Here is a 12483-nt window from a genome sequence, read left to right as displayed (position 1 = left end):
AACAAATAGCATTAATATCATCAGGACTTTGATAATAATGATGCTTTATATAGGGCAAGGCTTATAAAACAATATCAATATGTATTGTGAAAGACACATAATCAATATCGATAAAAGATGCGATCGATATATTTTTTTTGTCGGAAGAAACTGGAAGTTCCGAAGCAAAGTTGGTTGCATGAACAAAGGCACTCGTACTCTGGTAACCTAGCAAAACAGGAAGTGATCAGTGATCAGTGGATGGACATGCCAACAGCTAATCAGGTAACAGTATCAACTATCAAGTTTGGTTACACCATCTTGTTGTCTCGCTGCTGATTGTTTTCCAAGGTTGTGTTGACATTTCCTGTCTGCCTTGATAGCTGAGGAGATTATAATCAGAGGAAGGTTACATTTGAAACAAAAATGTTTGCATTCAAAATGTTTTTCTCCTGATGCTTATTTTCAATAGGTCAAAAACAAAATCAATAATTATCGATAATCGACCAAAATAAAACACTTACTGTATCATGATACAGTTTTCAGCCATATGGCCCAGCCCTAGCTTTATAACAAGGGTTCCCCAACCTTTTCCACTGAGGGCCACAGACTGACAAAACAAAGGATGTGGGGGCCATTTTGGGTAGTTTTCACCCACAAAACCGGAACAATATATATATTTTCGGTAGAATATTCATGTGAATGTTGAAGAGCCAAAGCCAAACAGAAATGCTAACAAAAAATAAGCAAAATGAGGTAAAAAAACAAAGAGCTCACACTATGCTAACAATAAAATGCTTACAGTTAGCATTAGTGAAATACCAGGCGTGTACCTGAAAATGTGTTTAAAATGCTCGCATGCTAACGTTAGCATGCATCAAGTACCAAAACGACGACTGAGGTGTTAACTTACAAAATTTGCTAAAAAAAAATTCTTGCATAACAATGTCAGAATGCTGAAAACATTTGATGCTGATGTGTATACCTGCAAAGTTTGCAAATAAAAAGCAAGCCTGCTAACATTAGAATGGTAAAAATTAAGCCGTTAAAAAATTAGCTACTGGCCGCAAACGGCCCCTGGCCGCACTTTGGGCACCCCTGCTTTAAATAAACAGATAAAAAAATATACTGTCATATTTGCCCTAATGCCATAAACTGTCATATTTGCCATAATGCTGGAAAGTATTAAATAATGTGCTCAGCCGGGGTACAAAATCCACTGTCCTTCCTGAAACCCAAATTAAACTAAATTAAAGTTATTATCCCAATGATGTTGATCTTGCTACCAGTTTTAACAATTACTTCATTCACTTCTATAGGTGAAAGTCTTTCAAAAAACAACCCCACAAAAGGGAACAGCATACCAACATTACCTTAAAGGTAACGATTTAAACTCATTTTTTCTTACACTGGCTAATAAATCAGAAGTTATTAAAATTATTATGAACCTGAAAAGTTCCCATGCTGCCGGTGTGGATGATATGAGTGGTAAAATTGTCAAATTCATTGCACAAGAAATTGTGGATCCGCTTGTATATTGTATAAATCTCTCTCTGCTCCACGGAGTGTTACCTAAAATGACTAAGATTGCAAATATTATACCAATTTACAAAGCTGGTGATAATAACAACTTGCAAAATTATCGACCTATATCGATTCTGCCAACATTCTCAAAGGTACTTGAGAGTGTTGTGTACAATAGACTAAGCGGATACCTGGATAAACTAAATATACTCAGCGCATCCCAATATGGCTTCAGAAAGAAGAATACCACCTGTATTGCAATCATTGATCTAATTGAAAACATACATGATGTTGTTGATAATGGTGAGTGTGGAATTGGTGATCCGTGATTTATCAAAAGGATTTGATACCATTGATTTTGAAATCTTATTGAGGAAATTGCAACACTATGGTGTCAGAGGGGTTGCACTCAGTTGGTTCAGAAGTTATTTATTTGAAAGGGAGCAATATGTGCAAATAAATAACAGCAAATCTCCAAGTAAAATTATAACATGTGGAGTTCCACAAGGCTCCATATTGGGATCACTTATTTTTACATTATATATAAATGACTTTGCGAACTCATCAATTATTTTTCACAAAGTAATTTTTGCTGATGACACAAATGTATTCATGCCACATACAAATCCTGAAAGCCTTCAAGCTATTGTCAATAGTGAATTAGTTAAAGTAGACAATTGGTTCAAATGTAATAAATTATCTTTAAATATAAATAAAACAAACTATTATATTTCGTTCAAATAGAAGCCGTAAAAACTTTAATAGAATACTGATTAAAAGAAATGGTAAAGCAATTGAGAGAGCTGAGAGCACTAAATTCCTTGGAGTATACACTGATGGATTTATAAATTTCAAAAGCCATATAGAATATTTAATGAATAAATTATCTAAATATGTCGGTCTACTCTCAAAATTGGGGCACTTTTTTCCTCTTAACGCTCTCTTAATTCTGGATCGGACTCTATTTGAACCACATATAAACTATTGCAATGTCGTATGGTGTTACACGTATCCCAGTTATCTTAAAAAACTGGAGATTCTTCAGAAGAAAGCAATACGTGTTATATCATGGGCAAACTTTAATGCTCCCTCAAATCCTCTTTTTTATGGGTACAGTCTTCTAAAGCTTACTGAGTGCAACAGATTCCACAGTGCATGTATTATGTATAACGTGGTATACAGATTAAATTCTAGACTCTGCCAGCTCATTCCAGTCACCACTACGTCTCATAGACATAACGCCAGAAGTAAACCTTTATTAAGAGGGAAAAATGGTCATCTAAAGTGTACAAGCTTTAGTATAGCTCTATAAAAGAATCACATTCTTTAAACATTTTTAAAAAGCGTTTTAATCTAAATTTATTGCGACATTATGCTTAGTACTTTTAACACACCCCTTATGGTTGAGGAATTCACATTAGTCGCATCATTTTGGTCTTGACCACTGTATGTATGATGAGATTATCGCAGATCTTCAAGATGCAACCTTTTAATCAAATTTGAATAATAGGATATTGAGACTGATTCGGTGGATTTAAAGATTCCTTTTTTATTTATAAATGAAATTGTAAATGGGTATTTGGTGGGTAGATTTTGAAATGTATTGTATTTTGTATATTATATGATGATGTATATTCTAGGGATGACCTTTTTGCAGAACGGACTGTGATATTAACAAAAGAAACAAAGAAATACAAAACTATGTCTGTCTGTAAATAAATAAATATTTGAAGATGCTAATTTAGTTAGTTTAGTTTATTGTTTCTTCGGTCAGTGGTCAACAAAATAAAACAGTTTTACATAAACAAACAGTTGTCCATTCATAAATTGAAAATGTTGCAGACCGAAAGGGTTTAGGCTGAAGTTGAACACTTATTGCGCCTAACCCTATAAACAATGTCAAATACAAGATGAACTTCCAAATATTATGAAATTTCCTTTGCACAACATATTATAAATACACTTTGTACACAACATAAACACTGTTCCATTATATACACAGTGAAATATCCTTGTACACGTGTTAGTTAAACGTTTGTACCGTCCCGGAAGAGTTAGTGCTGCAAAGGGTTCTGGGTATTTGTTCTGTTGTGTTTATGTTGTGTTACGGTGCGGATGTTCTCCCGAAATGTGTTTGTCATTCTTGTTTGGTGTGGATTCACAGTGTGGCGTATATTTCTAACAGTGTTGAAGTTGTTTATACAGCTACCCTCAATGTAACCTGTATCGCAGTTGATCAAGTATGCGTTGCATTCACGTGTGTGTGTGCGTACAGAAGCCGCACATATCTTGTGACTGGGCCGGCACGTCGTTAGAATGGATGAAAAGCGGACGTGATGACAGCTCGTAGAGGACCTTAAAGGCAGTGCCTTTAAGGCACGCCCCCAAGATTGTGGTCCGGGTGGACTACGAGATATAGTAACTGATGAACACCTTTGTTCAATAATGAAGGTTGCCTCAGCTCAAAACCTGAGCCCGGACATTAATGAACTAGCATCCAAGAAAAGATGGCAGGTATCTGGCTTGGGCACATCAGATTAGATCAGTGTGTCGCAAACTGAGCAGTTTAAAGTCCTGAATGGTTGGTTTATTCATTGTTATTTTATTTTCAAATTTATTAGCCTGTGGAAAAAGTTAATGTTGATATTTACCTCAGAAGGCTGCAAATAGAAAAGAGGCATTACATTTGTATTTAAATTGTATTTGATATGCCATTGATATTTTTTTATTATTATTATTTGAAACTCGATTTTGCATGTCACTATAGTTATATAAGCCTTGCTTGTTCAATATTCAATGCAAAACTTGTTTGGGTCCCTATTAAAAGGTTAATTTGCTCAACCTTGGCCCGCGGCTTTGTTCAGTTTTACATTTTGGCCCACTCTGTATTTGAGTTTGACACCCCTGTTCTACGGTAAGCAGCCGCCGACTTAATTCTCCCCCGTAGAAGAAGAAGATCTTCTACGGTAAGCAGCCGCCGACTTAATTTCCCCCCGTAGGAGAAGAAGAGCTTCTTCTTCTACGGTAAGCAGCCGTAGACGGGGGAAAATGAAGTCGGCGTAGTTACGAGACCTGTTGTGGCTCAATATTGGTCCATATAAAAGGCGCACCGGATTATAAGGCGCACTGTCAGCTTTTGAGGAAATTGGAGGTTTTTAGGTGCGCCTTATAGTGCGGAAAATACGGTATATACAAACAGTTATACTTCCATTATTATTCATATCTAGGGATGAAGCTCGAAACCGATTTTCCCGATTGTTCGATAAGAAAAGAACAGAGTCCTCGGACTCGAATCCCTTTTTGAGAACCGGTACCCGTTATCGAGACCACTATAGTAAAGAAAAAGAGTTGGTTCTTTATTTGAATCCCTGGGAACGAATCCCAAATGGGCAATGTTATGCCCATTTGATTGTAGACTCTTACTGACACTTTGTGGCGATATGAAAATACTATGCGTCATTAGTCTGGCCACTTCCGGGTTGGCGAGTCAGTTCAGTTCATGAGACAATTGAGAAGTAGACAAGTTGTGTTAGCTCTTACAAGCCTTGGAAAAGATAAGTCTGTAAGTAAACTGTTTAACTTGTTTATGCAACTCAATATTAAGGCAGAAAGTGGTTAAATTTAAAACTAAGATGTTTATTGAAAAACGATTTTTGTGCACTGTTTCAATGGATGATTTGAGGACTTAAAATGGCTGCCAGTCGTATATTTCCACCGTCGAAATAGTTTCAACACCCAGAAGTATTTGTTTGATGATAGTACTGTATATTTGTGTGAAGCTAATATTTACATATTGTGTATTTCATTTCAGTATGTTAATTGAATCACATAGCTTATACATTTGTCATTGTGTGTATTTCAGTTTAAAAAAATAATAAAAAATAACAGTCCAGTGCAAGACAAAAGTAAAGATAGGAAAAGACAAAGCAAGATCAACAACAATAAAGAGCCTAAAGAGATTCATTTTGCTTTGGAACTTTATTAGATGTCTTGGATTGTTTGTTAGCTGTCTGCCTGTGTGTGTAGTTAGTATGTTCTAATCGCAGCAACTTTTTGGAGAGCTGTATTATTTTCAGTTGGAGAGCTGTATTATTTTCAGTTTTGTGCCCAAGGGACTGATTTTATTTAACATAATATTATTATTTATACACCTATAGGGATCTCAGAGACAGGTTGGTTTTGTGTTACTGTATATATTTGTTTTTCTGAAAAATCCCACTTAATACACTTTGGGTAACAACAGTCAATATTTATCTATTTTATTTTTTTAGGGGGGTAACAGTCAATATCTATTTATTTTATTTTTTATTTTTTATTATAAAAATAAAAGTCAGCTTTTGTTAAACCAAATGTGTTTTTTCCATATACAACAACCTATCTGGATTCGATAAGAGAATCGGTTCGATAAGAGGATTCGATAATAAGCTCGAACTCGATAATTTCTTATCAAACATCATCCCTAATTATATCCCACATTTAGTTTTTAAATTAACACCCCCTGCGACCCCAAAAAGGGACAAGCGGTAGAAAATGGATGGATCATAGTATTAACTACTGTGTTGATTCAAGAGTGATATATTTTTTCAAGACATTGGTCTTAAAGTGTTTTTTTAAATGTGTGAATGGAACTGGAACATTTTAAAAAGGAATCATCCAAACTGTTCCACTAATAGAAGAGAAACTGTAGCCAAACAATATCTATCTGCAAAAAAATACTTAGAATAAAATGATGCAGCTGAGATAGTCTCCAGCACCCCCCGTGACCCCAAAAGGGACAAGCGGTAGAAAAATGGATGGATGATTCTACAGTTGGCCGTTGCCTGTAAAGTAGGGCTGCAACTAACGATTAATTTCATAATCGATTAATCTGTCGATTATTACCTCGATTAATCGATTAATAATCGGATAAAAGAGACAAACTACATTTCTATCCTTTCCAGTATTTTATAGAAAAAAACAGCATAATGGCACCATACTTATTTTGATTATTGTTTCTCAGCTGTTTGTACATGTTGCAGTTTATAAATAAAGGTTTATAAAAAAAATAAAAATTGCCTCCGCGCATGCGCATAGCGTAGATCCAACGATTTTAATCGATTAGTTGTTGCAGCCCTACTGTAAAGTTTACGCACTAATGTTATCATCATGCAGTTATTTAAATGTCATAACACCACCGCAGGTGTTGCAATTAATTGAACAGGAAAGTTATATTTTTCGGTGTTGGAAAGCATATGTTAAAGATCGCCGTTGACATAGTTTGATAATGTTCATAAATAATAATAATAATAATAAGCCTTGAGGGTGATTGATGGCATGTTAACCAGCTAGCACACCCGTTAGCCAGCATGCTAACAGTGTTTTCACGCTACGACATTTCCATTGAACAAGCAGATAATAAATATATTGTATTAAATAAGTATTCGTCTGTGTGAGTTATTTTCTGTTATCGAGTACATACAGCATACAATAGCCTTGATTTGGCGAACTCCCCCACCTCTACACTTTAATGGGCTATTCAGGCCCCGTGTTAGGTGTGGGCCATGGCTACTTCCTGAAACGCAAATATAAATGATAAAATTATTGCGGATTTTAAAACATAACGCGGCTTCGTCGAGACGACGGCGGCGACAAGGGTTGCGAGTGCGGTGTGCTCAGAGGCGACTGCGACGCATTCAATGCGTCCGACGGCCAGAAAGGAAACGAGGCCGCGCCAGCAAATAGTCGGAGCCGCTTTTTTTCTACTCGTCTATTTTGTTTTGTCCTTAAATGATGGCGGCCGCAGAAAGACTGCGCGGAGACGCCGACTCTAACTGTCAACAACACGACACCCGTGAGGAAAGTTAAACGGCAACATGTCGGTGTGAGGGTGTCCCCCTTGTTGCACTCACCCAGTCTTTTGTGTCTGGACCTCCGCCACAGTCTCGGCTGGCTGCTGCCTGTCGCCCTCTGCGGACCGGAAGTAGGCTCTCCTCGGCCGCAGTGGGCTGGACCGTCCGCTGCTGCTGCGGAAACACTGCAATCTTTCCCCCTTTAAACAGCATTAAAGTAGCTTTTTACTTGTTTACATTTTTTGAATGAAAAATACATCTATAAAATCAATACACAATCCCGTACGACAGGTGTACTTTTAATGTTATTCAGTCCAAATATTTTGTAAAATATTGTACTTTTTTTTTTTTTTTTTAGCAGAAAATAAAGTTAATTGAAGGTGGCACAACATTTTGATTGCGTTGGTGACGTCATCATCTATGCCGCTCACATCCGCTAGGGGGCAGCTGGGGGTTGCTATGATATGCATCCGCCAGTGTCGTGGTGATGCTTTACAGTAGTTGTCACACGTTTGAGAAATGACATTAAAAATACGCAAACACAAGAATAAAAATGGTCACAAACATGTTAAAAAAACTAAAAATAAACACATAATATATATAATAATACAATAAAATGGTTTTATTGTCATACTTTAGCAAAATTAGATTAAAGCAGAGGTGACCAAAGTTATTTCCACTGGGGGGCCGCACAATGAGCCATTTTGATATTTTTCAATATATAGATTTTTTTTAAACCTTTTTTAACCTTCAAATTGGCGGTGGGTACCTGGATGGGTTTTACTAATAAAAAATGTCAAAAACAAGTCACATATTATTATTATTTCACATTTTTCTACTCAAAGCTTAAATGTCAAAATCTATGTTGAAAAAAAAAAGTTTTTTAAATGAATTATGCGCTTTTTGTCAAAACCCTGTTTTTTTATGGTAATATTTTCCACACACAATTTTCGACGCGGAATATTTGATGTGAATGAATTGGAGCCATAATAGGTCAATGATTTGGATTCATTATTATTTTTTGAGTAATGATCGTTTAAAATAAAGTCCCACTAAAATTCTTAGTGTAGAAATCCGGAAGGGTCCAACTCATTAAAGTGTTAAAAATAAGTCATATTTTTTAATTTTTTTTTAAACTTTCAACACTTAAGTTTTCACATCAACTTCAGATCTATCCGTCTGGCCTTTAAACATCATTAAAGTCACTTTTTAGTTTTATTACACTCACTATTTTTTAATGATACTGTCTGAATAATTGTAACTAAGTTAACTTGGTGTTTCAATGAGTTCCCGGCGAGCAGACAAAAGCTGTCTTTAATCCTACCAAGCAGAAGGCTTGTAAAACTCCACTGTGTAGGATGGGAAGCAACATGAAGGTGTTCTGTTTCTTTCATGTATTGTAATCAAAAGAAAGATATTGTCTCGACCCGAGATCTACAAAGCGAAGAGGAAGCAGGACCAGACTCCCCTCCAGGCACCGCTTGTTTGAACTGTTTTAATCAAAGGCGGTAGCTGTTTACGACCCACGTCCCTTAGAAACAGCTGTTGCCATGTAATCAGGGAAAGTCCAAATAAAAGAGGAGGTGTACAATCTTTAGCCGGAGCGTGGTGAGACTGTACAAGAGTACAGCCCAGACGTCTGTCCTCAATTGAGCCAAATTTAATTCTGTCTCTGTTTAATTCCCTGCTTCTTGTCTTGTTTAATAGATGTCATCAGTGTTTGAACCTGACAAAGACGTCAATACAATCAATACAAAATCCCGTACGACAGGTGTACTTGTAATGTTATTCAGTCCAAATATTTTGTAAAATATTGTACTTTATTTTTTTTTAGCAGAAAATGAAGTTAATTGAAGGTGGCACAATATTTTGAAGCCTCCAATCAGATTGCGTTGTTGACGTCATCATCTATGCCGCTCACATCCGCTAGGGGGCAGCTGGGGGTTGCTATGATATGCATCCGCCAGTGTCCTGGTGATGCTTTACAGTAGTTGTAACACACTTGAGAAATTACATTGAAAATACGTAAACACAAGAATAAAAATGGCCACAAACATGTAAAAAAACAAATAAACATATTATAGAATAATAGAATCAAATGGCTTTATTGTCATACTTCAGCAAAATTAGATTGGAAGGGTTTTACTCATAAAAAATGTCAAAAACAAGTCACATATTATTTCACATGCTTCTACTCAAAGCTTAAATCTCAATATCTATTTGTCAAAAAAATGTTGTTTTTAATGAATTATGCGCTTTATTTCAAAACCCTTTTTTTTTTAAATGGTAGAACACTTAAGTCTCCAGATCAACTTCAGATCTATCCATCGATTATCAGTTGTTTTTTTTGTTTATTTTATGCCCTTTTTTGTCAACAAACTTTTTCATACGGCAAACAAACAAAGAATATACAATATTTTCCCAAAAAGATATTTCAAAGTGGAATATTTGATATGTAGTAATTGGAGCCTTGAATAGGGCGATCATTCATAAAAACATTGATTTTCATTAATGTCAATTCAATTCAGCTTTGTGTTATTAGGGTCAACATTGCAACTTTTTCTCGTTACATTTCACCTGTTTTCTCATTTATTCTACTTCTTTATGTTTAAAAAAAAAAAAAAGTATTTGTAAAATTAAATGTGTCGTGGGCCGTTAAAAATTAGCTACTCTTTAAACACCTCTGGATTAGAGCATCACCAATATCAGTGCATACAAAATAAAGTGTTGAAGAAAATATGTCAAAAATGAGAAATTTTTACAATATAAACTGTGTTGGCCCTGTGATGAGGTGGCGACTTGTCCAGGGTGTACCCCGCCTTCCGCCTGAATGCAGCTGGGATAGGCTCCAGCACCCGCTTCGACCCCAAAAGGGACAAACGGTAGAAAATGGATGGATGGATAAACATAAAAGGTGCACAGTTCTGTGGCGGTAACCTGAAATAAGCACGGTGAATATGAGTATTAAATATGAATGTAAAAATTGCACATTGATGGTTTTGATTAATTGTAGAATCTATGAAATATAATACATAATACCCTAATTAAATAGTAATAAATACATGCAAGAGTAAAAACAAAAAAGATAACATGTTGAAAATAATGGATCAATACAGAACCTATGATGGATAATACCTTAATTAAATAAGAAGTGACAAATAATACATTCAGGCAAAAACATGTTTAATTAAAGCTGCAAGCAGCGATGGACGGGACCGACTTTGACGGTACATAAAATCCAAACCGGAGCAGTAATTAAAACTCTTTCGTCAACTTTTAATCAGAAAGGTTCAATCTCTCTCCTGTGCTACTTTGAAGCCGACACGACAAACGCGCTCAGAGGAGATAATGTTTGAAAAAAGGTGACCGGTTTTTACAAAACTTTTGTTTTGAAGGGGGAATTGCAAACTTCCTGTTGATTTTTGCTGGGGGTTGTCAGTGAATGAAATCTAGGTCTAAGTGAGACCTACATAGAGGTTTTTGTTTCATGTCTCTACGACATTCCTACTGGAAGTTACAGGCAGTTTTGTCTGTGTTTTCTTCCTAGGAATCTGTATTGTCTGTGTTTTCTTCCTAGGGAGCGCTAGAGCGCAATTTTGAGTTTTGGGGTTGGGTTTTTTTTATTAGATCGCAATTTTTGCCAGTCCTGATGTGTGTGTCCAGTTTGGTGAGTTTTGAAGCATGTTAAGGGGGTCAAATTATAGCTCAAAGAGGCAAAGGTGACTGTTTTTACAAAATTTTTGTTTTGAAGGGGGAATTGCAAACTTCCTGTTGATTTTTGCTGAAGGACGTCAGTGTATGAAATCTAGGTCTAAGTGAGACCTACATAGAGGTTTTTGTTTCATGTCTCTACGACATTCTTACTGGAAGTTACAGGCAGTTTTGTCTGTGTTTTCTTCCTAGGGGGCGCTAAGCGCAATTTTGAGTTTTGGGGATAGCTTTTTTGATTAGATCACAATTTTGTGTGTCAAATATGGTGAGTTTTGAAGCATGTTAAGGGGGTCAAATTACAGCTTAAAGAGGCGGCGGTATAATAATAATAAAACCTTACAAATACAATAGGGTCCTCTGTCCCAAAGGGACATTCGGTCCCTAATAATAAATTGCAGGACATGTGAGTGTTATGGTTAATTATTCTAAATTGTCAACAATACGGAATACATGTCAAAATTCATAACATTTATTCTTGTTCTGTTAGTTTAGAGCAGGGGTCACCAACGCGGTGCCCGCGGGCACCAGGTCGCCCGTAAGGACCAGATGAGTCACCCGCGAGCCTGTTCTTAAAAAAAAAAAAAACAATTAAAAAAAACAAAAAAACAATTTTTTTTTTTTTTTTTAAATTAAATCTACATAGAAAAAACACAAGATACACTGTCAATCAGTGCATCAACCCAAACAACCTCCCCCATGTACACTCATCCACACCCACTCACACAAAAGGGGTTATTTCTTTCTGCTACCAATATTCTGGTTCCCACAACTTAGACAACACATCTGCAAGGGACACAGTCCCTGAAGCACACAAGATTGTATAGGCTGCTGGTCCACTAACATTTTCATTAATTACTATTTTTTATGTAATTATTTTTATATTGTTCTACTTTCTTTTTTATCCAAAAAAATGTTTTTTATTTATTTATCTTATTTTATTTTATTTTTTTAAAAAGGGCCTTATCTTCAACAGACCAGGTTGTCAATGAAATTAGATTTGTTTAAAGGTTTTTTTAAACTAGGCCCAGTCCAGATAATGTCCAAGTCGGACTCAGCAACACACACCTTCATTCATGTACACAGAAAAAAATTAGGGAACACAACAGATTGCATATAATTTATAAACAAAATTACATTTTCAAAATAAGCATTTATGTACAGTCCAGATTATGTCCAGGTCACTCAAATGAGGGAACACAACAACAGATATCATATAATCTATAAACATAATTATACTTTCAAAATAAGCCTTTGAGGACTTCTCATCTTTTTTTTAATGTTTTTTGGCATCATTATCGTTTTCAACCATGTAACTTTCTAAAGTTAGAAAATACTGAATAAATGTTTTAAAGAAAGTAATACTAAGTGAATATCTGTTTTTGGCCTTAAAAATAAACATTTTACCGAGTACTATAATTAAATTGACTAAATCATGATTGTC

At 35.7% G+C, this 12483-nt stretch overlaps 1 protein-coding gene across 1 annotated transcript in view; it reads right to left on the bottom strand.

The window, feature by feature from the left end:
* LOC133659866 (ubiquitin-conjugating enzyme E2 E1) overlaps nt 1-7559 on the bottom strand; it is a 34786-nt gene extending 27227 nt beyond the window's left edge. The window contains exon 1 of the mRNA XM_062062681.1: nt 7392-7559. Within this exon, the coding sequence (XP_061918665.1) occupies nt 7392-7544 (153 nt within the window). The 5' untranslated portion in view covers nt 7545-7559. The remainder of the gene's footprint in view (nt 1-7391) is intronic.
* Nucleotides 7560-12483: the final 4924 nt, after the last annotated feature.

This window comes from Entelurus aequoreus, linkage group LG11 (genome assembly GCF_033978785.1).
Source record: "Entelurus aequoreus isolate RoL-2023_Sb linkage group LG11, RoL_Eaeq_v1.1, whole genome shotgun sequence".
NCBI lineage: Eukaryota > Metazoa > Chordata > Actinopteri > Syngnathiformes > Syngnathidae > Entelurus > Entelurus aequoreus.
Note: the sequence above shows the minus strand (reverse complement) of the source record. Positions and strands in the feature narration are given on the sequence as shown.